The sequence below is a fragment of the Eubalaena glacialis genome, chromosome 13 (genome assembly GCF_028564815.1).
Source record: "Eubalaena glacialis isolate mEubGla1 chromosome 13, mEubGla1.1.hap2.+ XY, whole genome shotgun sequence".
Lineage (NCBI taxonomy): Eukaryota > Metazoa > Chordata > Mammalia > Artiodactyla > Balaenidae > Eubalaena > Eubalaena glacialis.
The window spans coordinates 93,013,491-93,040,512 of NC_083728.1; the positions used below are offsets into that span (position 1 = coordinate 93,013,491).

A 27,022-nucleotide genomic window follows, 5' to 3' on the forward strand; every position below is an offset into this window, starting at 1 on the left:
AGACTCTGGAACTCAGGTCACAAACATGGAACCAGCCTTGATCTGACAGTCGGGCTAACAAAGCCGGTTCTCCATGGCTTCCCTCTTCACCCAAGCTTTCTGGACGAGCCCGGGCACCTTTTCCAGGTTCACCAGCAAACAGGTGGCCAGAGCTCTCGCTGCGGAGTCTGTGGAAGCCGGGGCCGAGGCCTGTCCCAGGAGGGCTCACGGGCAGCCTGTGAAACTTTCTCCCCATCATCTTAACTGTTAGATTCTCTAACAAGCCTGTTTATCAAGAAATTTAAAAGAGATCTCTATTGAGTCTGCCCATCTCTAGGATCTTAAAGCATTACCTTTTGACCTGTTATGCAAATGGCAAAACATTCCAAGTGTCTTTTCCTTCACTCCATTCGAAGCAGCTAAAATTGGCAGGCATGTTATTCTCTGTTGACACGAGCGCAGCCAGGAAGTTCGGTGTTGTGTGCTCGGCCCCCTCCTCTCTGCCACGTCCTCAGCTCCCCTCCTCAGTGCTGTGCTGTGGCCCCTGTAGTGCGTGGGGGACCCCGCAGGGGGGGCAGGGCCGTGGGGACGAGCGGCTGCAGAAACGGAGCTCTGAGCTCTCCCGGGGTCTGTCCACTCGGAAGGGAAATTCAAGGGCAACAGCCAAGTGCTGGGTCACGGGCACCGCCCCTGGGGTGTCGCTGCAGCTCCACACCCCTCCCCCCCCATAATGGCACCAACAGTGGGGGACAGGCCTCGGTTTACGGATGCTGTGTTCCAGGTTAAGAGATACATGATGCAGTGTAAAAAGTGTATTGTATAGCTACGGGGGTTAGTTTAACATGTTTTGTATATACGACTTTTATAAATCTATTAAAATTTGCCGTAAATTACATTCTTCTGGTGGGTTGCGTCCCTGGTGCCCCGCGGCAGCCATGAGCGAGGCCCTGTGAACGGGGAGCACGTTACTGGGTCCCTGAGTGCATGTTCAGTGTTGTGGTTGCCGGCTTCCTGGGTGAAGCTCCACCCCTGGGGCGGGTGGCCAGGGCTCCAGTGGGCACCGGGCAGGAGAGGGGTGGGTGGGTGGTTAGAGCCTGGGGTCTGGGCCTCGGGCTCTGCTCCCTCATCCCGTCCTCTCCCTGGCAGGGATCCCACATACTCTCCAGTGTTTACTCAACCATAGGGTCAGGCATGTCTCAACGACATCACAAGTACAGACTGTAGTCTGGATGAAATGCAAGAACACAGCCGAGTGACAAAGTCGAAGCTCCAGGGTCACCGCAGAAAAAATGTTGTAGGTAATATTAGTATAAGTAGAAATAATGACACTCCCCCCCAAAAAAGAAAAAGTAGCCTTTTTGTTATGTCACATCAAAAACATCAACCTTCACCCTGAGAAACATGGATATAGGGAACAAGCATTTATGAAGTGAGCCAGTGCAATGGATAAGGTTTTTTTTATACTTTGGGCAGATTGACCGGAACAGAAGAGGTGTCTAGTGGATGTGTGTTGGGTGGACGTGTCGTGGATAAATAGTCTCCCAATCTGTCCACATCAACAAGGATCCGAGTCTCTGAGAGGAGGCCCTTCCAAGGAGGAGAACAGACCGTTCCATTTCTAGAAGGTGCACACACAGTGAAAGCACTGGCGACACTGCAAGTAGATTCTAACAGGCACTGTGCATTCCAAGCAAGAAGGAACTACTTATTACATTCAAGTGATGAATTCTCTTGTTTTCAGTTAGACTTCTAGAATTTCATCCTCTTCCCTCAGGATTCAGGTTTTGTAGCATTAATTTGGAGAATGAAAATGTAATATGTAAGCATTAAAAAGTTGAATAACACAGAATTTATTCTGTACGTCGAAGTCATCCATAATCCCGGCATTAAGATGCCTACGTGTATGTGTGTTTCCCCTTGGCTTCTGGACTTTTAAACATAAGAACGAGGCCGATCAAGGCGTTTAATCAAGTTGTGATTGAAGCTCACGTAATCCGACGAAGTTGTTGCCACTGCGAAAGGCCTGTTTTGGAGGCCAACGATGGGGGGCGCCGAGGGGCCACGGTCCCGTGGACCTTCCTTCACCTTTTTCAGGCCTCGCTCCTGCTCGGAGCGTATGACAAGCCGGGGTTGAGCTAACGAGAGCCCCACTTCTACCGGCTGCTTCAGGGAGAAGCGGGAGAGGGACGGGGAGGCCCGAGGACAGAGGAAGAAAGAGGAGTGTCGACCTCTACTCCCAGAAGCTCCCGCAGCCTTGGTCCTGCCCACCTGAGGTGAGGTGGCAGCCCAGACGCCACTGTCCCCGCCGTCCACCGAGGGGGACTGTCCCCAAACGGACGTTCAGAGGAACGGCCCTGGTCTCTCCCCAGGGGCAAGGGTGGACGATGAGTCGGTGCCAGTTCAGGTAGACGGGCAGCCCCTCCCTGCACTGTTCGCTGCTGGCACAGGGGGCCGTGCTCCCCGCGCCCCTGCCTTTGGCACGAGGTGCTGCTCTCGGAAGAGCTGCTGTCTGTACCCTTGGGCCCCCGTGGGGCTCTCTCCTCTCCTTCCAGGAACGCCTTTGCCACCAGCTCCGCCCCCCCATTTACCCAGGAGGGCGGCAGGGCTTCCCAGGGGCGTCCCCACTGACAGTCGGAGCTGGGCAGGAGGACAGAGGCAGATGCAGCCCCCGCTCCCCGCCCCCCGCCAGCATCCCCCCAGCTTCGGCCGCAACCACGGTCCAGCGTAGACGGTCAGCCCCGCCCCCCTTTTGAAATCCCCTCTTGCTTTGGACAGGCACTGCGAGAAACAGTGAAAATAAATCACCTTTTGTGGCTCAAAGGCTGAAGGAGGGAAAGAGGAGGAGCTGGTCAGCCTCCGCCTCGTCCCGTGGCAGGTGAGTGCCGACTGCAGGCGCCGCGCCGGCCTGGGAGCGGGTTTCCTGACTCGTTCCCCGCAGATCACGGGCCAGTGAGAGGCCGTCAGACAGACATCCCCGTGGTGACCGCGGAACACCATAAGGACCACACGGTAAATGTCTCAGACCATCCGGGGGACGCGAGGGAAGCCACGCGGGCCTGGCCGTGGGGTGTTTCAGCTGCGCCGTGGCCGGGGAGGACGGGAGGGCCCAGAGCAGAGAGAATGCTGACGGAAGCGCTGCGGCAAGGCACGTGCGGTGGCCTCGCGGGGGACCTGGTGTCGCTTCCGGCTAGTGTGCGGAGAGCCGGGGTCGTGCGCTAGGTGGGATGCCCCATGGGTCCCCTCCGGCAGCCCAGGAGTCGCCTCTTTGACCAGCGCGTCCTCGGCCGCCCTGGGTCGCCGCTGGGGTGGGAGCATTGGACTGAACACGTAGTGGCCCCAGGACGCCTCTTGGAAATTGCTTTTTAAAATAAACCCCTGACATAGCTCGTTTTCGTCTGTCTCTTTACCCAAGAAGCCGAGTTCAAAAATAAGTCTCGGTTATTCTGGGCTCTCCCGGATGGAGGCGCTGGAAGAGGCCAGGCTCTTCACACGGGTTTCAGCAGCTCCCAAGGCCGTGGTTCTTGTCGGCCACGCAGTAGGCATTTCCCAGATTATTCTCAGCGCTTAGCTTCCACAGTCTGTCGTTCTAGGGGCCGTAAATCTGTTTCCTGGGGTTTCCTTGGAACCGGGCTCCTCTGTGGACAGTCGTCCCTACAGCCACCAGGACGGATCTGGCTCCGCTAGAGACTCCAGCGCTGGGGCAGGCGGGGGTCAAGGGCCGGCCGGGCCTGGGGTCCCCGGCGCCAGCCGCCCTCTTCAGCCTGGCCGCAGCGGGCGAAGGCGGCCTGGAAGAGGCCTCTGTCCGCTCCCAGGGTGCGTGGGCTCCAGCTCAGGTCGGGAGCCGCCCGGCAAAGCCCTGATCCTCCCGGTCTTCACCAGGGTAAAAATATTCCTGCTGGGGACTCGCCCTCTTTATACAAACAATCAAAGCCCCAGCGACTCCGGGCTTTGTTTACCTTGGCATCTTCGCCCGAGAGAGCCGGCCACCCACCCACCCACCCAGGCCGTTCCTCGGCCCTCTGGGGAGTCTCTGGGCCAGAAGTGCTGCAGCCACTAGGCAGCTTCCTGGCCACCTTAGAAGCCAGGGCAGAGCCAGCAGGGCTGCGGCCCAAGTTGGGAGTCCGGGGTGCAGGCCTCCCAAGCCTTGTGCTTTCCTCCTGACTCTGCCTGCTCAGACTTTCCCGGTGTGCTTTCCTAAGAGCCGGAACACGCAGGGCCAAGTCAGAGCAAACCCGCTCGGAATCTCAGCCCCTGCTTCGCAGCCTCAGGCAGATGACCAAACCTCTCAGCTCCCTTAACCATAAAATGGGATCAAGGTATCTACCTTGCAGGGATGTAAAAAATTTCCTGGTACTTAGAAGGACAGGTTCAAAGGGGGGCTTTATTTGCAAGGACGAGCTCCCTGTCTTTCCCTAGACGGATGAGGGTCTAGCCGCCTGGCCCTGCCTGGCAGGTCTGGAGAGCAGCTCCTGTGGCCCTGCGAATGGACCTGTGTGTGTGTGTGTGTGTGTGTGTGTGTGTGTGTGTCCCTGGAATGCTACAGCCACTCCTTTGAACTTGGTGGGATCTAAATTTGGACTCTTTGCTTTAATATTAGCTGCTTGACTAAGCTATTGTGTGTTTATTTTTTTAAGCCCTTTCAGAGATTGCTTTCCTCCCAGAAAGGTCTGAATCAGATGTCCCATGGGACAGTATTAACAGGCCCACATCCCTCCCCCGACCCACACTCTGGAAACAGGGGGGCCGGCGGAGGGGCTCACAGGCTAATCCCACTTTCCTGCCCCGCAGGTGGGGAGGAAGGAGTTGAGAACGATCCTCCTCTCCCTCCTCAGATGATGAGTTTGGGCTTTGGGGAGGAAGAGGGGGAAGAATGAGAGGCAGGAAGAGGGTCTGCCACCTCTTGACCGGGGCCCTGCTTCCCATCCCCCTTAACCAGGACGCAGTTTCCACATGTGTTGAGGCTACTTTTGAAGGCACGCGTGGATGTCCCAGCCCCATCTCACACAGGAACGGTGACACAACGCCACGACCCCAAAGTATTTTTAGTTCCATTCAAGCCCCCCCCACCCAGTTCCAGCAGAAAGTGACGGGCTCCGAGAGGGTCCATGGGAAAGCTCGGAGACCTCTCCTCCTGACTTGCAGGGCCTTTGACAGATAAGGAGATGAGAAAGCATGAGATGAGATGGCAGTGACTTGGTGCTTTTGCATAAGTAAAAACCAGGCCCTTGTTTCTCAGAAACCGTTATCTGAAGCTATTTCAGCTCAGCCCCGTTAAGGTGCCCAGCTGTACCACGTCTGAGCCTGAACTTGGTGAGCCATGACTTTGCTATAGGAGATGGCGTTCGTTATCCCCTCCTCTGCCAAAAGCCGCTCCCTGGGGACTGTCCCCAACTGCCCTTCACCCCCAGCAGGGGCAGAACCTGGGCTGATATTTGAGCAGAGGAAGGAAGCTATGATCTCTGCTCCTAAATGTTTTACTTTCACAACTTTCCTCCCAGCAGCTATCTTTAAAAAGTGTCCTCCATCTGCAACTGGTGAAGGCCGTGGAGGAAGTGGCTTGTCCCTCCCCACTTCAGAATGCTTTTTTGGGACGCTCATCACAGTTGGGAGCCAAAGGCCACGGGTGCAGACAGACGGCACTAAGAATCTCGTAACGACCCCCTTGAGCTCCCTCCCTCCGTCTGAGCCAGGCTCTTCCCTCTTCGTCACCTGTGTGTGTGCTTACGTCATTCCAGTCATTAATCTTTTGCAGAAGAAAAACAGGTAAGATTTTGTCGCAGGTACGATGGCCAATCCGAGCAGCAAGTGCTAACTGGGGCAGGTTTTTCATAAATGTTTGCTCACCTCCCAAGCTCTCCAGAACTTCACCACACCCCTATGAAGAGGTGGGATCTACATCCCCTCCCTGGGTGTGAGCCTGGGTGGGCCTTTGAGGCGGCCTTAACAGAGTACGGCTGAGTCCTGAGAGGCTACACGTCTTCCACGTGACTCCAGGAAATCCCTCCTTTGGTAGCCAGCCGCCATACTACATGGAAGCCCAAGTCACCCGGACAGAACCAAGGCCCTGGCCCTCGGCCATCACACGGCAGCCCCAAGAGTGAGCCATCCTAGAGCGGGACTCTCCAGCCCAGCCCCAGGGGCAAACCTTCCCCACCAAGCTCTGTCCACACTGCCGCTTTCTGAGCTGGATAGGTGGCTGGGGTTTTAAGCCACTAAGGGGTGAGTGGTTTGTTCACAGTGACAGACACCGAGGCCTCCTTCTGTTCCTCCGTCGTGCTCTCTGTGGGGTCGGCCCCAGCACACTTTCCACAGAGCCTGGCTCGTCCTCTTCTCCCCATCAGTTCCCTCTGGATCCTTGTGAGGCATCTTCAACCCCATGCAAAAGAGACTGCGGGTCTGAAGAGCTGCATCCTTGCTGCTTTATTTTCAGGATGGTCTCATCCCTTCACATCTTTCTGGGGCTGGAACCTACATCACAAGGAGGCTTCAGGCGTCCTTGCTTGGGTGGCGACCCTCCTGATTCTGTATTTGTAGTTTGTACTGTTTTTCTTAGAAGGCCCCCCAAACTGTCTAAGCTATGCACAAAACGTAGGAACCGCCCCTGTTCTTGCCTCTCTCCAGATGGGAAAATAGCTGCTCCTGAACACATCGCTCCGCGGGAACTCTGCTGTCCGGACGAGAAGCATCTCTCCCCGGGACTCGTGAGCAGCAGCCCGCGGCATTTGACAATGAAAACAGGGTCAGTCGGTCAGGAAAACCTAACAATCAAATGTGTGTGTTGCACATAAAGGAGTTTCAAAGAACCGGAAGCAAAGTTTGACGAAATTAAAGGAAGACAGACAGTTCTACTGGGGTGATGGATATTTTAACATCTAAATCACCTGTTCTCTCAGCAACTGGTAGAACTAGACCAAAAAACACAGACACAGGTGTTCTAAACAAAACTCTCATCTCCTTGCCCTCACTGGCGTTGGGGTCCAGGCCACCTTTGCCAGAAAACTGTCCTGAGGATGGAGCCACGGTTTGCTTTCATCCTGCAAGTCACAGCAGGCAGCAGCACCTTCACACCTGCACACGGGACACCCTCCCTTCCCGCAACAGTTGTCAGAAGAAGTGGCACATCTCTGGGCACACGGTCTGCTAGGCGGTGGCCACCCGGAACTTTCAGGGAGACGCCCACGCGAAGTTCCAAGGGTCAGAGTGCGGTTAGCGCCGCAGAAAGGGGCCCTTTCTATGGGCTTGGGGTCGGGGGAGGGGGCACCTTGTAGATTGCAACAAGACCCCCTTTGCCCCCCCTTTGAGCGGAGGACCCACCTTGGGGCCTTGCAATCTGAGTTCGCTGTAGCAGAGCCCCGAGCCCCAGGCCGCAGGAGAGACAGGCGCCTGCCCGGCACCTGCTCCGTGCGGTCGGGTGCGGCCCTCGGGGTGTCTGGGACCCCGGCCCCCACCCCGGCCGCGTCGCGAGGCTGCGGTCGGGGGTGCGGGGGCCACGTGCAGACGGATCGCCTTCCGCTTCCCGACACCGTCCCTTCCGCCCGCTGCCGGGCCCGCAGCGCCCCGGGGACAGGCAGGCGCCGGACGAGCCCACCGGCCGTGCTAATTGTCCTCCGCCTTCCGGCGCCGCGGGGACGCCTCGGCCCTGGACGGTTTGCGAGCGCTCAGCTTCCGCCTGAGGGAGGAGAACTTGTCGCCCAGGACCCGGCGCAGCCCCGCGCCGTCTCGGCCGCAGGGCGGGTCCTGCCGGGGGGCCGGGAGCCGCCCCGTGAACAGGTCCCAGCGGGCCAGGGCGTCCACGGCGCCGTCCACGCGCGCCAGCTCCTCCTCGGTCACGTCCCTCTCCAGGGCCTGGATGCAGGCCGCCAGCCAGCGCCCGTGCTCCGCCAGCGCCTCCCCCGGACTCTCCGCGGCCGCCAGGGAGCCCAGCCCGTCCTCGGGCTCCAGCTCCGGGCCCGCGGGGAAGGCGTGGCTCCAGGCGTCGGGGGACAGGGGCTCCGACAGGCCGCTGCCCGGCTCCGAGTCGCTCTCGCCGCACAGGCCCGAGTCCGCGCTGCAGGGCAGGGTGTCCTCCGACACGGACGGCTCCCCCGCCGCCGGCCCAGGCCGCGTCCCCGCCGCCGCTAGCGTCCAGGTGTACAGTCTCTACGAGGGAGAGACGCGGGCTGAGTCGGCCTGTCCGGCCCCTTCCCTCGCCGGGGAGCCGCCAGGAGACCCAGCCCCTCTCCCGAGGGGACCCCACTGTGCCCACGACCCAGGGCGAGTGGCAGTCTGGTGCCACAGGGGCCCTCGGAATGGGGCCTCTAAAGACAGACAGCGAACTTGCGGGAGCTTTGCAAGCCTGACCGTTATTCGTGGATAAATTGAGCTGACTTGTTAACACTCCGTTCAAAGCAAAGGGAATGATGGTTTTCCTACATCCCACTAGCACCTCGGCGCGTGGTGCAGCCGGGCATCGGAGACGCCAGCGGTCAGCTACTGCCCACCTCCTCCGCACTTTCCTCCCGTGATGGCTCACAACTGGCCGTGGTGGAGTCTACACCATGGAAACGGCAGATACTCCCAATCGAGGCTTCTTCCTTACAGGGCGCTTACCAGCACACCGCTGACTGATGGGAACAGATCCAGAGCAGGCCCAGGGTGCCCCCCTCGAGGTTAGGAGTCGCGGGAAAGCACGCGTCAGGGGAGGGGGACAAAGGGCCTGAAAGTTCGGGTCCGATAGGCGAGCAAGACCCCAAGAAAGGAAGTGGTGAGAAACCCCAGACCTTCTGCAGGCCGCAGCTGCCCCCGCTTCCCCTTACACGCACACAAGGATAATGGGCAGCTTACAGCCAAGTCCCCAGCCCTGCGCTTGGTGGGGCAGGCGCTCCGGTGACGGTGACGCCCACGCCCGTCGCATCCTGCTGAGCGGCGTCAGCCAGTTGGCAGCAGGGGCACCTCCCTACGGGTGCGCTGCCTCTGGGTCCCCTCTCCAGCGAGGCAGGCCGCCTCCTCAGCGCCCCTCGACGCGCTATTTTACCCCAGAGACATTCAGGGGAGACCCAGGCCGGGAGGCAACTCTGACCTGGACATGCCCAGCCCCGTGTCCAGGGGTCCCCAGCCTGGGGTCCCCGACCAGCAGCAGCCTGGGAGCCCGTTAGAAACGCAGAGCCAACCCCTCCACAAGCACCGAATCGTAAACTCCTGCCTGCCCGAGAGCCTCTCCCCCGAGTCCAGCACCCGGACCCAGTGGGCTCCAGAAGCTGACCGTCTCCAAGAGGAGGACGGGCTTCCCAGAACCTCAGACACAACGAGATTCACTTAAAGCGTCTGGCTTAAAACTTTGGGTCTTAAAATTAAGCCCAAGCTGTTTTGTTGGTGGGCCTATGCCTTCATTCGAACAAAAAACTTTTTTAACTTGGTATTTTCATCCAAAGGTGGATTTAAAGAAGAAATTACCACTCTTCCAAAAGATTGAAGAGGAGGGAACACTCCCAAAGACATTCTATGAAGCCACCATCACCCTGATACCAGAAACAAAGATACCACCAAAAAAGAAAATTACACGCCAATATCTTTGATGACTATAGATGCAAAAATTCTCAACAAAACATTAGCAAACCAAATCCAACAACACAATAAAAAGTTCATACACCACGACCAAGTGGGATTCATCCCAAGTTCACAAGGATGGTTCAATATATGCAAATCAATCAATGTGATACACCACTTTAACAAAAGAAGACAAAAACCACATGATCATCTCAATAAATGCAGAAAAGCATTTGACGAAATTCAACATTATGATAAAACTCTTACCAAAGTGGGTAGAGAGGGAACATATCTCCACATAATAAAAGCCATTTATGACAAACCCACAGCCAACATAATACTCAACGGTGAAAAGCTGAAAGCCTTCCCACTAAAATCTGGAACAAGACAAGGATGCCCACTCACAGCACTTCTATTCAATATAGTATTGGAAGTCCTAGCCACAGCAATCAATCAGACAAGGAAAAGAAATAAAAGGTATCCAAACTGGAAGGGAAGAGGTAAAACTGTCACTATATGTAGATGACATGATACTATAGATAGAAAACCCTAAAGACTCCACACAAAAACTACTAGAATTGGTTGCATTTCTTTACACTAGCAATGAAATATCAGAAAGGGAATGTAAAAAAAACAATACCTTTTAAAATTGCACCACAAAATTAAAATACCTGGGAATAAACCTGACCAAGGAGGTGAAAGTCTTATATGCTGAGATCTATAAAACATTAATAAAGGAAACTAAAGATGATTCAAAGAAATGGAAAGATATCCCATGCATTTGGATTGGAAGAATTAATATTGTTAAAATGGCAATACTACCATAAAGGAAACTAAAGATGATTCAAAGAAATGGAAAGATATCCCATGCATTTGGATTGGAAGAATTAATATTGTTAAAATGGCAATACTACCATAAAGGAAACTAAAGATGATTCAAAGAAATGGAAAGCTATCCCATGCATTTGGATTGGAAGAATTAATATTGTTAAAATGGCAATACTACCATAAAGGAAACTAAAGATGATTCAAAGAAATGGAAAGATATCCCATGCATTTGGATTGGAAGAATTAATATTGTTAAAATGGCAATACTACCATAAAGGAAACTAAAGATGATTCAAAGAAATGGAAAGCTATCCCATGCATTTGGATTGGAAGAATTAATATTGTTAAAATGGCAACACTACCCAAAACAATCTACAGATTTAATGTGATTCTTATCAAATTACCCACGACATTTTTCACAGAACTAGAACAAATAATCCAAAAATTTATATGGAACCATAAAAGACCCAGAATTGCCAAAGCAATCCTGGGGGGGGGGGGAGGCGGGGGGGGAAAGCAGGAGGCATAACCCTCCCAGACTTCAGACAATACTACAAAGCTACAGTAATCGAAACAGTGTGGTACTGGCACAAAGACATATGGATCAATGGAACAGAATAGAGAGCCCAGAAATAAACCCACACACCTAAGGTGAATTAATCTTCGACAAAGGAGGCAAGAATATAAAATGGGAAAAAGCCTCTTCAGCAAGTGGTGCCGGGAAAGTTGGACAGCTGCATGTAAATCAATGACATTAGAACACACCCTCATACCATGCATAAAAAGAAACTCAAAAGGGCTTAAAGAGTTAAACATAATACATGACACCATAAAACTAGAAGAGAGCATGGCCAAAACATTCTCTGACATAAATCATACAAATGTTTTCTTAGGTCAGTCTCCCAAGGCAATAGAAATAAAAACAAAAATAAATAAATGGGACCTAATCAAACTTACAAGCTTTTGCACAGCAAAGGAAACCATAAACCAAACGAAAAGACAACCTATGAAATGGGAGAAAGTTTTTGCAAATGAGGCGACCGACAAGGGCTTAATCTCCAAAATATACAAACAGCTCATAAAACAATAACAAAAAAAAAACAAACCACCCAATCAAAAACTGGGCAGAAGACCTAAATAGACATTTCTCCTAAGAAGGCATACAGATGGTCAATAAGCACATAAAAAGATGCTCAACATCACTAATTATTAGAGAAATGCAAATCAAAACTACAAGGAGGTACCACCATACACCAGTTAGAATGGCCATCATTAAAAAGTCTACAAATAACAAATGGGAGGGTGTGGAGAAAAGGGAACCCTCCTACACTGTTGGTGGGAAGGTAAACTGGTGCAGCTACTATGGAAAACAGTATGGAACTTCTTCAGAAAACTAAAAATAGAATTACCATATGATCCAGCAATTCCACTGCTGGGCATATATCCAGACAAAACTCTAATCCAAAAAGATACATGCACCCCTACGTTCACAGCAGCACTATTTACAAAAGCCAAGACATAGAAACAACCTAAATGTCCATTGACAGATGAATGGATAAAGAAGATGTGGTACATATATACAATGGAATACTACTCAGCCATAAAAAAAAGAATGAAATAATGCCAATTGTAGCAACATGGATGCAACTAGAGATTATCATACTAAGTGAAGTAAGTCAGAGAAAGACAAATACCATATGATATCACTTATATGTGGAATCTAAAAAATGACACAAGTGAACATATCTATGAGACAGAAACAGACTCACAGACGTAGAGAACAGACTTGTGGTTGCCAAGGGGGAGGGGGTGGGGGAGGGATGGACGGGGAGTTTGGAACTATTACATATAGAACGGATAAACAACAAGGTCCTACTGTATAGCACAGAGAACTATATCCAATATCCTGGGATAAACCGTAATGGAAAAGAATACACAAAAGAATGTATATATATGTATATGCATAACTGAGTCACTTTGCTGTACAGCAGAAATCAACACAACATTGTAAATCAACTATACTTCAATTAAAAAATAATAAAAAAATTTTAAAAAGAGAAAATAACCACCACCTGCCTTTGAACTGTGAACTCAGAGTAAAGTTTCTGAGTTTGCAGACGAACTTCCCCGTAGGATAAGGTTTCTCCCTGCAGTGGAGCAAATGGACCCGGTTCCCTAGGGTCCCTCTTGGGCCCTGCTCCCCGGCAGTGCCTCGTGCGGACAGCAGAGGGCAGCATCGCCGCGCTGGCTCAGCCCCCGCGCAGGGCGGGGCCGGATTAAGAGCAGCGCCTGTCTTTCCACAGTGATTCTTGGTTAGTCTGCTTCCGCCGCCTCCTCCGGAGGGGCTGTGAGCCAATTAGGGAGAAAGTGATGCTGGGGAAGCCCCCTTGGTGATGCCAGAACCGGCCCGAGTACCGGAAGCCCGAGGACAGGGTCTGGTACGCGGTCAGTGGCCGGTAAAGACCGGCTCTGCTTAGGGTTGCCTGGGAAATAAAAGCCGTGCGCCCCTGTGGTGACAGCCACCAGCACTGGGCCAGGCGCCTGGCGGAGGACTCAGCCAGACCCACGAGATCCGCAGACCTGTTCACCCCTCCCCCTCCCCGCGGCTCACCTTGTACCTGTCCACGAGCTTGAAGCCCAGGACGTGCTGCAGCTTCCGCAGGCAGATGGGGCAGAGGTCCGGGGGCCGCCGCAGGGCCTCGTCCAGGCTGAGGGCGCCCTGCATGAGGCAGCGGAGCCAGCGGCAGTTCCCCAGGCCCAGGAGGTGGCAGAGCTCGTGGCACGTGACCTGAGGGAGAAGGTCCCCACCGCCTTGCATCCTGGAGCCCACCACCCGCCGATCCCCGGGACCCCTGGGTGCGGGGGCTACTCTGGGCTCCAGGGAGAAAGGCAAGCTGGAGTGGTCAGCTCTGGGGGCCTCAGAGCATGGAGGTTTGGGTGTCAGACAGACGAGGGCTCAAGTCCCAACGCTGCCGCTTGAGAGCTGTGTGACCTTGGACAAAGCACTTGGCGTTTCTGAGCCTTAGTGGCCACAGTCCCTGAAGCGAAGGATGGTCCTCAGCACTGTGAGGACTGGACAGCGTGACTGGCTGGACGGGGGGCTCAATGGCTGTCCACTCACGCCCTTCTGATTCCACACCTAGCATCTTCCTGGAGCCCGCCACCCGCCGATCCCCGGGACCCCTGGATGCACAGGGCTCGATGGCTGTCCACTCACGCCCTTCTGTCTGATTCCACACCTAGCGTCTTCCTGGAGCCCGCCACCCGCCGATCCCCGGGACCCCTGGACACAGAGGGCTTGATGGCTGTCCACTCACGCCCTTCTCTCTGATTCCACACCTAGCATCTTCCTGGAGCCCGCCAGAGCCCCCAGCACCCCTCCTCTTCCTGTCCCCCATCTTCTCCCGCCACCTGGGCAGCACCCCAACACCCACCTTGCAGCACTGGACCATCCCCAGGGCGCTGAAGCACACGGTCCGGCCTCTGTCCTCCAGGGGTGCCTCGGGGGCCGGGTCAGGGGTGCTGGGCCCCCGCTGCAGGGATTCCCCCGAGAACCGCGCAAAGCTGCAGACGCCCACTTCTGGGGAGAGGCAGAGAATCGGGGGCACCAGGAGTGGCCTCAGCTCAGGGAGCCCACGGGCAAAGCCACCCTCCTCAGGATGCACAGGTCCTAAAGGCCCTGCCCTGCCAGCGCGTCCCCATGAAGGCGGCCCCGAGGCAGACAGCCCCTGGCCCAGGAGGGGCGAGAACTGGGTCTGCAGGTTCAAGAGAGCATTTCCATATATGCCCATCCTCTCCCCCAGGAGGGGTTCTGGGAGAAACAGCGAGGGGGCTGATGTCCCCACGTGTTCCAGGCCCTGTACCCAAGCCTCAGGGCTGAGGCAGGAGGCCCCCAGGTGCCGGCTCACCATGCCCTGGAAGGAACGTGCCGAAGGTGAAGGTCCAGGCCTCGCGGGGGTACAGGTCGGACAGCGTGAGGCCCAGCACGCACAACGCATCGCCCGGCTTGCTGCTCTTCAGGAAAGACAGGATGCCGTCTGCGGGGACACGGCCAGAGGGGGCAGTGAGGAGGTGGCTGGGCCCCCCTCTCCGGGCCCATCCCCCTCGTCCTCTGCCTGGGACCAGCTCGTCCCACAGTCGGACGCAAGCTAGTGACAGTCCATGAAAAACTCAGACCGAGGCCGAAAACTCAGCAGCCAAGCTGCACCACGTGAAGCGGCGCTACGGGCCTGGGCCTCGGGGGAAAGAAAGAGCTCAGGTTGGGACAGGGTAGTCCAAGTGGGGACACCAGAAAGGCCGCCGGGCCAACGAGACCGGTGTTGGCGGGAAGAGCCGTTGCAGCCTCGGGCAGCTGACTGGTGGCCCCAAAGACGTGGCATCTCATCCCCAGGACCTGTGCGTGTGTTCCTCACCTGGCAGAAGCGAGCGGATGTGATTAAATTAAAGGTCTCCCAGTGGGAAGGTGATTCTGGATTACCCAGCTGGACCCGATGGAATCACCAGGGTCCTCACGAGAGGAGGCAGGAGGGTCAGAGAGAGCTGAAGGGGCCACAGCGCCGGCTCTGGAGGAGGAGGGGCTGCAAGGCCAGGAAACGGGGTCTCCCCGGAGCCTTCCGAAGGAGCCAGCCCTGCCGGTGCCTGGATTTTAGTCCTGGGAGACTTCCATCCTCAGAACTGTAAGAGAACGAGTGTCGTTTAAGCTGCTAAGTCACTGGTTACAGCAGCTCCCAGGAGCGCGGGTGTAGACACGCGGCTGAGGCGGGGGGAGGGAGCCCGGGGCCGGCGGGGTGTGAAGGAGCCCCGAGGGAACAGGCAGAGCGGCTGCGAGGTCCACGACCAGGAGAGGGTCTCAGAGTGATCGGAGCGAGAGGGGAGGTGATACAACCAGGAGACAAAGACCTTTTCCAAGGGGTGTGGCTACAGAAAGGAGCTGAGAAGCAGGGTGGCGGCTGGAGGGGCACAGCGGGCCAGAGAGCGTGTTAAGATGGGAGAAGAAGCAGCAGCTTGTCCATCCGATTGGGGACGGCGGGGAGAGCTGCTGCGGGGGTGGGAGCAGGCGAGGGCCGGGGGCGGAGGGCTCGGGCAGTCCGTGAAGGGCAGCTAGGCCAACAGTCCGCGACGGGGAGCACGGATGCAGCAGGCGGGGAGCCGCCGTGAGGGACGCTTGGCAGTCCCCCTTTGTCTGTATTTCCTCAGCAAAAAAAAAGCAAGGTCGTTGTCAGGAAGAAGAGGAAGGAGAAGACCTGAGGGTCCGGGGCGCCGGGCACTACCCAGGACCCCTCGGGCCTACAGTCGTGCATTGAGGGGACCACCGGAGGGGACCACCGTAGGGTGTGTTTTTCTCCAGTCGCGTCCAGCTGCCGGGGAGACAGGAGTCAGATTTACCCAGGTGTGGACAGGAGGGGAAGAGGGTGGCCGAGCCGGGAGGGTAGAAGTCAGGGCAGGAAGCAGATCCAGACAGTGAGACGGGGGAAGGACCAGCGGGTTGTACCTGATGATCAAGGAACCGTTAGCAGGAAACTGGAGAGACGGCGGGAAATGTCGGGGGGGCGTTGAGAGTGAGATGCTTGAAAGCCCCGCTGCAGAGATGGCACAGTCGTGGGTCATGACAAGGCCTAGCCCAGCGCTGTCCGTAGAAACACAGTGTGTCCCGCATGTGTGACTGAGTTTTAAGTTTTACTAATTTTAAAGTAAATTAAAACATCAAATTGATTTTAATAATATACGTATTTTAACCTAACATATCCAAAATCTTAACGTGTCATCAAGTATTAAAAAGTCAGTAGGATTGTTTACGTAGTTTTTCATGCTGAGTCTTCAATGTGGGTGTGCGTCTGTGTGTTCAGTAGCCACATGTGGCCAGCGGCTGCTGTCCGGACAGCCCAGGTCCAGGTGTGACCTTGGGACGAGTGGCTGAGACCTTGGAGGAGAGGCCAACGAATGTTAGCTCTTAAGGTGACACTGACAGTGATGATTGTTGCCGGTTGAACTGTGTCTCCACAGAAAGATAATGTGGAAGTCGTAATGCCCGGTACGTGAAATGTGACCTTACTCGGGGACAGGGTTTGCAGATGTAATCAAGTTAAGGTGAGGTCAGAAGGGTGGGCCTAATGCAATTTGCCTGGGGTCCTTCTAAGAGGAGAAGCGACACAAGCTACATGATGATGGAGGCTGAGGCTGGACGAAGGACCGCCGGCCGCCACCAGGGGTGGAGGAGGTGAGGAAGGGTCCCCCGGAGCGTTCAGCGGGAACGGGACCGGCCAACACCTTGGTCTCAGAATTCTGGTCTCCGGACCGTGAGATAACACACTTCTGCTGTTTTAAGCCACCAGTTTGTGGTGCTTCGTTACAGCGGCCGCAGGATACGAACACAGCCATCTAAACCACGTAATCTGACCACGGGAATCCAACCTCTCATAGCCTCTGCACGCCACCTGCTTGCTGAGCCCTCCCGGGCCCCCTTCTTTCCCGGTGGCCCACGAAGCCTAGGGGCGGGGAGAGATGGACACCCGGACCCCGGCACCACAGCCCCTGGGGCAGCTGGACAGGTGCTGGGTTTCCCCCGAGTCGGCGGAAGCAACAGCAGGCGTGATGGCGCCGCCCGGGGCAGGAGGGGTGGGTCCCAGGCCGGCCATTGCTCCTCGGGCCCCGCTCAGACCCTCGGGGGCGGGGGAGGGCTGTGCCCAGCGAGGGACCGAGGCTGCAGTCTGGGACAGAGAAGGGGGCATGCCACCACTGGGACGGCACCCACCCGGCCAGTAGTCCCTGCCAGCCCCAGAAACTCAACACCAGCTGTAACAGCACACTACCTGCCACTGAGAGATAACCAAACAAGCCGAGTGAAACACGAAGAACAGCTTCTTAAGGCATTGAAGGCGGGGGACGGGTGGCTACAGGGGGGCATGGAGGAAGGCTTGGGGGGCGAGGCAAGCTGTTCGACACACTCTTATGGTGATGGCTATGTGATGTGTGTGTGTGTCAGGACTCAGAACAGTTACACCCAGAAAGAATAATTTCTCTATATGTAAATTATGCCTCAATAAACAGGACTTTTAAAACATCAGAGACCTAATGAGAAACTAGAAACAGGGAGAAGATTAGAATCCCAAGAGATGGAGCTGAGCTGTTTCTGAGACAGGGGATGGGAAGGTGACCCTGATGACACAGCCCCTGCTCTGCCTGCAACCCCAAAGGGCCGCACCCGGGGAGAGGAAGGCTGTACTCCTGGGGTCATCAGGGTGGCCCAGACCGTCCGCTCCCTTAGATACCTGGCCAAGGAGAAATAAAATCCTCTCTGCAGAAAAACTACATCATCCTGGGCCACAAATTCTTCTAAAAGTTAAACTAATTTTTCACATAAGACGTCCAGCTAACAATCAAAAATAAGACACACAATGAGGCAAAATAACCAAGACAGAATTAGCAGAAATAGCACAAAAAGCAACATGGGCGCTCCAAATGCTGGACTCACAGACACAGATTATAGAGCAACTATGCTCATAGATATAAATGCTAAATGTAATTTTAGCCGGGAATTGGGAATGATGAGAAAAGTGACACTGGGACTTCCCTGGCAGTCCAGTGGTTAAGACTCTGAGCCCCCAATGCAGGGGGCCCAGGTTCCATCCCTGGCCAGGGAACTAGATCCCACATGCATGCCGCAACTAAGAGTTCACATGCCACAACTAAGGAGCCCGCGTGCTGCAACTAAGGAGCCCTCAAGCCGCAACTAAGGAGCCCACCTGCTGCAACTAAGACCCGGCACAACCAAATAAATAAATAAATAAATATTTAAAAATTAATAAAAAAAGTGACACTGCTGCATCAAAAAGAATAAAATACCTAGGAATAAACCTACCTAAGGAGGCAAAAAACCTGTACTCGGAAAACTATAAGACACTGATGAAAGATCCTGGGACAAGATGACAGAGTAGAAGGACCTTGAGCTCACCTCTCACAAGCACACCAAGAAATCACAACCAACTGCTGAACGACCATCAGTAAAAAAGACTGGAACCTACCAAAAAAGATATTCCACATCCAAAGACATAAAAAAGAAACCCAAAGAGACAGTAGAAGGAGCACATTCACAATATAATCAAATCCCATACCCCACAGGTGGGTGACCCGCAGACTGGAGAACAATTGTATCACAGAAGTTCTCCCACAGCAGTGAGAGTTCTGAGCCCCACACCAGGCTCCCCAGCCTAGGGGTCAGGCATCAGGAGGAGGAGCCTCCAGAGCATTTGGCTTTGAAGGCCAGTGGGGCTTGAGTGCAGGAGCTCCACAGGACTGGGGAAACAGAGACTCCTTCCTCTCTTGGAGGATGCACACAAGGTCTTGTGTGCACCAGGACCCAGGGCAAAAGCAGTGACTTCATAGGAACCTGGGCCAGGCCAACCTGATGGTCTTGGAGGGTTTCCTGGGGAGGCCGGGGGCAGCTATGACTCACTGTGGGTCCAAGGACACTGGTGGTGGAGATACTGGGGGATGTTCATCAGTGTGAGCCCTCCTGGAGGCCGCCATGTTAGCACCAAGACCTGGCCCCACCCATCAACATGCTCCAGAGTTGGGGCGCCTCAGGAAAAACAACCAACAGGGCGAGAACACAACCCACCCATCAGCAAACCAGCTTCCAAAGACTTCCTGCGTCCACGGCCACCTCTAGACACACCCCTTGACACGGCCCTGCTCACCAGAGGGCCAGGACCCAGCTCCATCCACCAGTGGGCAGGCACCAGCCACTCCCACCAGAAGCCTGCACAAAATTGATAAACCTTTAGCCAGACTCATCAAGAAAAAAAGGGAGAGTGCCCAGATCGATAAAATTAGAAATGAAAAAGAAGTTACAACCGACACCACAGAAATACAAAGAACCATACACAAAAATCTGTTGCATTCCTATACACTAACAATGAAAGCTCAGAAAGAGAAATTAAGGAAACAATCCCATTTGCCATCGCATCAAAAAGAATAAAATACCTAGGAATAAACCTACCTAAGGAGGCAAAAGACCTATACTCTGAAAACTATAAGATGCTGATGAAAGACATCAAAGATGACACAGACAGAAAAACATACCATGTTCTTGGATCAGAAAAATCGATATTGTCAAAATGACCATACTACCCAAAGCAGCCTACAGATTCAATGCAATCCCTATCAAATTACCAAAGACATTTCACAGAACTAGAAAAAATTTTTTTAATTTTTATGGAAACACGAAAGACCCCAAACAGCCAAAGCAATCTTGCGAAAGAAAAACAGAGCTGGAGGAATCAGGCTCCCTGACTTCAGACTATACTACAAAGCTACAGTAATCAAAACAGCATGGTTCTAACAAAAAAACCAAAATGTAAGAACAGATACTATAGAATTCCTAGAGGAAAGCATAAATCATAGCAGTATTTTTTGGGATCTGTCTCCTAAGGCAAAGAAAACAAAAGCAAAAATAAACAAACAGGACCTAATTAAACTTAAAAGTTTTGCACAGCAAAGAAAACCATAAACAAAACAAAAGACAACCTACAGAATGGGAGAAAATATTTGCAAATTATGCAACTGACAAGACATTAATCTCCAAATAGTTCACACAAATAGTTCATAGAGCTCAATATAAAAAAAAAAAAGAACAACCCAATCGAAAAATGGGCAGAAGATCTAAATAGACATTTCTCCAAAGAAAACATACAGATTGCCAAAAGGCACATGAAAAGATGCTCAACATCACTAATTATTACAGAAACGCAAATCAAAACTACAATGAGGTATCACCTCACCAGTCAGAATGGCCATCATCAAAAAGTCTACAAATAATAAATGCTGGAGAGGATGTGAAGAAAAAGGAACCCCCCTTCACTGTTGGTGGGAATGTAAACTGGTGCAGCTCCTATGGAAAACAACATGGAGGTTCCTTAAAAAACTAAAAATAGAGCTATCATATGATCCTACATTCCCACTCCTGGGCATGTATCCAGAGAAAACCATAATTTGAAAGGATACACGCACTCCACTGTTCATTGCAGCACTACTTACAATAGCCAAGACATGGAAGCAACCTAAATGTCCATCAACAGATGAATGGATAAAGAAGATGTGGTATATTCATACATGGAATATTATTCAGCCTAAGAAAGAATGAAATAATACCATTTCAGCAACATGGATGGACCTACAGATTATCATACTAAGTGAAGTAAGTCAGAGAAAGACAAATATCATATGATATTGCTTATATGTGGAATCTTAAAAAAAAAATGAAACAAATGAACTTATATACAAAACAGAAACATAGAAAACAAACTTATGGTTACCAAAGGGGAAGTGGGGGAGGGATAAATTAGGAGTTTGAGATTAACATATACACACTACTATATATAAAGTAAGTAACCAAAAAGGACCTGCTGTATAGCACAGAGAACTATACTCAATATTTTGTAATAGCTTATAAGGAAAAAGAATCTGAAAAAATTAGATATATATGTATGCATAAATGAATCACTTTGTTGTATACCTGAAACTAACACAACATTGTAAATCAACTATACTTCAATTAAAAAAAAAAAAAAACAGTGAGAGAATAATGAAGCCAAAAATAAAAATAAATAAATAAATGTTAAACTACCCTCATGTTCCTGGAATAAATACAAGTGAGTTGTAATGTATTTTACATATTTCTAGATTTGATTTGCTAATATTTTATATTAGAGTTCTTATTATATGAGAAATTGGTTTCCAATTTTCCTTAATAATAATGTCTGTAAAATTTTGGTATCAATATCTTGCTGTTCGTATTGAAAAGAATGCAAAGTGTTTCTACTTTGTCTCTCTTTTGGAAGAACAAAAAAGGCACTGATGAAAGAAATTGAAGATGACACAAACAGATGGAAAGATATAACCATGTTCTTGGATTGGAAAAATCAATATTGTTAAAATGACCATACTACCCAAAGCAATCTACAGATTCAAAGCAATCCCTATCAAATTACCAATGGCATTTTTTTCACAGTACTGGAACAAATAATTTTAGAATTTATATGGAAACAAAAAAGACCCCGAACAGCCAAAGCAATCTTGAGAAAGAAAAACAGAGCTGGAGGTATCACACTCCCTGAATTCAGGCTGTATTACAAAGCTACAGTAATCAAAACAGTATGGGGGACTTCCCTGGTGGTGCAGTGGTTAAGAATCCGCCTGCCAGTGCAGGGGACCACAGGTTTGAGCTCTGGTCTGGGAAGATCCCACATGCCGCAGAGCAACTAAGCCCGTGTGCCACAACTACTGAGACTGCACTCTAGAGCCTGCGAGCCACAACTACTGAGCCTGTGTGCCACAACTGCTGAAGCCCATATGCCTAAAGCCTGTGCTCCGCAACAAGAGAAGCCACCACAGTGAGAAGCACACGCACCGCAGCGAAGAGTGGCCCCCGCGTGCCACAAACAGAGAAAGCCCGTGCGCGGCAACAAAGACCCAATGCAGCCAAAAATAAATAAATAAATAAATAAATAAATAAAAACAAAAAAAAACAGTATGGTACTGGCACAAAAACAGAAATAAAGATCAATGATACAAGATAGAAAGCCCAGAAATAAACCCATGTACTTACGGTCAATTAATCTATGACAAAGGAGGCAAGAATATACAATGGAGAAAAGACAGTCTCTTCAATAAGTGGTGCTGGGAAAGCTGGACGGCTACATGTAAAGAATGAAATTAGAACATTCTCTAACACCATATACAAAAATAAACTCGAAATGGATTAAAGACCTAAATGTAAGACTGGATGCTGTAAAACTCCTAGAGGAAAACATAGACAGAACACTCTTTGACAGAAATTGTAGCAATATTTTTTTGGATCCGTCTCCTGAAACAAAAAAAAGGAAAAATAAACAAACGGGGACTAATTAAACTTAAAAGCTTTTGCTCAGCAAAGGAAACCATTGACAAAATGAAAAGACAACCTACAGAATGGGAGAAAATATTTGCAAATGATATGACCAATAGGGGTTAATGTCCAAAATATATAAACAAGTCATACAACTCAACATCAAAAAAACAAACAATCTGATTAAAAAATAGGCAGAAGAACTGAATAGACATTTTTCCAAAGAGGAAATGGAGATGACCAACAGGCACATGAAAAGATGCTCAATATCACTAATCATCAGGGAAATGCAAATCAAAACCACAATGAGGTATCACCTCACACCTCACAGAATGGCCATCATCAAAAAGAACACAAATAACAAATGTTGTCTAGGATGTGGAGAAAAGGGAACCCTCGTACACTGTTGGTGAGAATGTAAACTGGTGCAGCCACTGTGGAAAACAGTATGGAGGTTTCTCAAAAAGCTAAAAATAGAGCTACCATATGATCCAGCAATCCCACTCCTGGGTATATATCCAAAAAAAACCAAAACATGAGGCCCAACGTTTATAGCAGCATTATTTACAGCTTCCAAGATATGGAAGCAACCTAAATGTCCATCGACAGATGAAGGGATAAAGAAGATGTGGTATATATACATATATATATATATATATGTATATATATATATATGTATATATACACAATGGAATACTACTCAGCCATAAACAAGAATTAAATATTGCCATTTGCAGCAACATGGATGGACTTGGAGAGCATTTTGCTAAGTGAAATGAGTCAGAGAAAGACAAATACTGTATGATATCACTTATATGTGGAATCTAAAAAAATAACAACAAACTAGTGAATATAACAAAAAGAAACACACTCACCAATATAGAGAACAAACTGGTGGTTACCAGTGGGGAGAGGGAAGGGAGGAGGGGCAATATAGGGGGAGGGGAGTAAGAGGTACAAACTATTAGGTGTAAAATAAGCTACAAGGATATATTGTACAACACAGCAAATACAGCCAATATTTTATAACTATAAATGGAGTATAACCTTTAAAAATTATGAATCACTATATTGTACGCCTGTAACTTATATAATATTGTACAGCAATTATACTTCCATAAAATTTTTAAAAAGTGACACTGCTAATTTGAAAAAGAATCCACTAAAAACTATAGAACTAAAAAATATAACTGAAATTTGGAACTCTATCTATGGGTTTAATAGCATATTAGGTGCAGCTAGAGATAGAATTAGTAAACTGGAGGGTGAGAATAAAACTGGGATGAAATACAAGGAAAGGAGAAGAGAGTGAGGAGGATAAACATGCATCCCATTGGAGTCCTCAGTAGGGGAAAGAACGAGGCAGAGGCAGTATTGGAAGAAAGATAATGGCTGAGAATTTCCCACAGCTAATGGAAGACATCAGTCCACTCATCCCAGACCCAACATCAGCCAGAGACAGAGCCCCAGCCCCTTCTTGGGGACCTCCCTAAACTTGAGTCTGGGTCTCCTGTACATCTGAGAGCCCCCAGTTCATCTATGCCTCTCAACCCAGCCTCATTCTCCAGCTGCCAGTGACCCCCTGGGGAATCATGGGGTCAGAGAGCTTTGTAAAGACAAAAAGCTAGAGGGGCCTTAGAAGGCTGCGGCACCTGCTCTGTGTGCCCTTGAGTTTTCCGGTGGACACTGGGCTGTGTGGTCCAGTCTCCACACACTTCTGAGCGGGGAAGGGAACCCTTGCCTCAGTCTTCCTTTTCTAAAGGCTGGGAAATAGATATTCCCTCCCCCAAGAATAGCAGGGGGATTCCTTCCTTCTCCTAGGCTCCTCCCTCCCACCTTTTGCCTCCAAAAAGGGCTTTTTGCCAAGCGGCGGAGGCCTGCCCTTGCGCTGGCCTGACCTGTGCCCACACCGCACGAACTCACCTGTGTGGAGCTGGAGCCTGTCCGAGTCCTGACTGGGGCGTGATGAGCAGTGGATAGACGCGGCGGCCACCGATGGCAGGCACCTGACCTGCAGGCCCAGGAAGAAGGCCTCTGTGCAGCTCCGCAGCTGGTCCAGAAGCGCGCCGCCTGCCGGCCCCTCGCTCAGATCTGGGGGCGGAGCAGTGCCATCAGGCCCCCTGCCCGCTCCTCGGAGCCCCCATCTGCCTGTGCCCAGCACCCTGGACACGGACCAAGGCTGGAAGCCGGGAGGCCTGCGAGAAAGCGGCTGCAGCGTCCCCAGGCCAGCGGGAGATGGAGCAGGAGGGGTGCCTGCAGGCCTCTGGTCCTCAGGGGCAGGAGGGGTGGGCAATGAGCCTGCGTGGGGCAAGGCCTGCCTTGGCACGCAGAGCCAGTGGCCCGCCTCCTCATCCCCAGCACCTGGCCAGCAAGCCCCGGAGAGCCTGGCCAAGCCATCTCGGCCCTTGGTCCACGCACAGCCCCTCACACCTGATGTCCCCAGTCTGAGCGCTGGAGGACCACGCAGGAGTCCCCGAGTCCCCACCAGGCCCTGCCAGTGTCTCCAAGTACAGCCTCGGGGTTAAGAGCCGGGCACTGGGGTCAAATCCTCTGCCTCTGCCAACCACCAGCTCTGTGACTCGGGCAGGTCAAGTGACCCCTCCCAGCCTCAGTGTCCTCACCGATGAAGTGGGGTGACCCTGACCCCAGCACCCCACACCACAGAGGAAGCAGCCAGTACAGTGCCTAGGACAGCGCTGCCTTCAACAGATGGGGCCAGGATGGCACACGCGGATGAGGCGGCACCTGCGGGTAGAACAGGGCAGTGATGCTGCCCAAAGGGTCCCAGGGCCCTGGGCTTTCTGAACAGTGTGGAGCTGGGGCGGGCGGAGAGCTGAGTCTCACCCCCGAATCCCAAGCACACCAGCACATCCCCCTTCATATCAGGTCCTGCCTGGGGTCCAGGCACAGACATCCCCACCTCATGCTAGATCTAGGCCCTCGTCCCCCCGCCCGGGGTGTCCTGATGGCCCCAGGATGCCACCCCCCAGCTCATCACCACTTGCTGCCCCACGGGGTCCATGCCCATGCCCGCCGGTACCCACGGGCTGCAGGTACCCACGGGCTGCAGGTATGCATGGGCTGCAGGTACCTATGGGCTGCAGGTAAATGTGCTTCCGAGCCAGGCTCTGCTTCCGGGGCGCCAGGGCAGCGTGGAAGGTCTCGAAGTCCTCGGGAGCCTCGGGGCGGCTGAGGAGCCAGTCGAAGGCCGTGCGGATGAGCAGCGTGCAGAAGAACGTCCTCCGGGGGTTGTAGGCCTCAGCCAGGAAGAGCCTCTCGGCTGGGGAGAAGGCGGACGTGTAGAGCTGCCGCAGGGCCGGGTCGGTGGACAGCAGCGCATCCTTCAGGGCCCGGGGGCCGAAGCTGAACTCCTGGGCCGGCCGGCACTGCAGCATGACGGGCCTGGCCACGCTGGGGAGGCCCCGCGGCCGCCCATGCACCGCCCAGGGCCTGGCCACCAGCTCGTGCACGGCCTTCCCTCGGGCCGAGTGCAGCGGCCACGTGGGCTCCCGGCACGTGGACCAGAGGCCAAGAGCCCGCGAGGCCCAGCTCTGCCTGGCGTTGGGCCTCCTCGGCAGCAGCAAGCGGCTCGGACACCCTCCGGCCCGTCGGCACCTGCAGGGGAACGCCCGGCTGAGCCTCCGGCCGTCCTCTCAGGCCCGTGGAAGGGGCTCTGTGGGGAGGAACGCACCCCCAGGACACGGCACCTGCACCCGGCCAGGCCAGAAATGCCGTTTTCCCCTCTTCTCGGGGGCCGGGTCTTTAACCAGCACCAAGTGTGGGGAAGCGTCCGCCCTCCCCCGAAGCAGGGATGCGGTTTCCATGGAACCCTGGTGAGGACAGCGTGGACGCGCCCCTTCCCAGCCCTCAGGAGGGAGGGCGCGCTGGCAGTGAGACCCCCCACCCTTGTGCTGAGCACCCGCCAAGCCAGAGGCCCCTCCACCAGGAAACTAGCCACCCCTGAGCCCTCTGTGGTCACCCCACCGCCTGGGCCACCTCAGCGCCTGCAGCCACCGGCTCTCCCAGCAAGGGCCCCGTGGGCCTGCGGATGAAGCCGCGATGCCCGAGTCCACGTGGCCAGGCCAGCCAGGGGCTAGACAAGTGTCTGTGGGGAAGGAAAGCCAGCCCCACAGTGCCGGCTCCAGAAGTTTCCTAGCACAGGCGAGGGGCAGGCACACGTGCCGACCGCGGAAGCATCAGTAGGGAGATGTGGGCAAGCAACAAAGAGCACTTTAGCTGCTGGGGGAGGCGACGCGGCGGGGCCGGGGGACAGATGGGCGGGGGGAACGGTGACAAAGTCATTTCACAAAGTGGGGTTTTCCTCCCGACGCAGGAGCAGGGTCTGGCTGGCGCATCCCGGGTTAATCAGAAACAACGCGCCCTCCCACCGCACACCCTGAGAAGCTACCGGGAAGGGATTGGCTGCTGTGGGCTTGACTGTGTCTCGGAGGGGGAGGCGACGGAAGGAACAAGCCAGAGAAGAGAAGGTGCACAAAGTAACAGATCAGGAGTAAGGCGAGAACAGCGCTCGGGCGGGTCCATGATTTAGAAAGTCAGGCAGATGTGCAAACCCACGTCTGCAGAGCACAAAGTCGCGAGGCCTCCCGGCCGCACTGGAGAAACAGGAACGGCCTTGTTTTTGTGGGAAGAATAAAGAAACGAGACTGTACTCCCTTTAGCTAACCTCAGTTTAAAATGTTCATCCAGAAAATAAATGCATATGTGCATATATGTGTGTATGTGTGCATATACGTACATGTAAACATATACACATATATTCATATAGAGGGGGAGATTGGGTGTATG

The 27,022-nt window shown here is 52.8% G+C and overlaps 1 protein-coding gene across 1 annotated transcript; it reads right to left on the reverse strand.

The window, feature by feature from the left end:
* Positions 1-7,575: 7,575 nt before the first annotated feature.
* Positions 7,576-25,611, reverse strand: AMZ1 (archaelysin family metallopeptidase 1). The gene is made up of 6 exons (XM_061209408.1): positions 25,308-25,611; positions 24,140-24,307; positions 14,241-14,369; positions 13,767-13,912; positions 12,944-13,120; positions 7,576-8,118 (listed from the first exon to the last, which is right to left on the reverse strand). Exons 1-6 carry the CDS (start codon positions 25,609-25,611, stop codon positions 7,576-7,578), a joined length of 1,467 nt encoding a protein of 488 aa, XP_061065391.1.
* Between the last annotated feature and the right edge of the window lie 1,411 nt (positions 25,612-27,022).

Coding starts and splice junctions, on each gene's coding strand:
- AMZ1 (XM_061209408.1), bottom strand. CDS start 25,611: ATGCTGCAGTGCCGGCCGGCCCAGGAGTTCAGCTTCGGCCCCCGGGCC. Junction 24,308..25,307: donor CATTTACCTGCAGCCCATAG/GTACCTGCAGCC, acceptor CTCCGCCCCCAG/ATCTGAGCGAGGGGCCGGCA. Junction 13,913..14,240: donor CACGTTCCTTCCAGGGCATG/GTGAGCCGGCAC, acceptor GCCTCTCCCCAG/AAGTGGGCGTCTGCAGCTTT.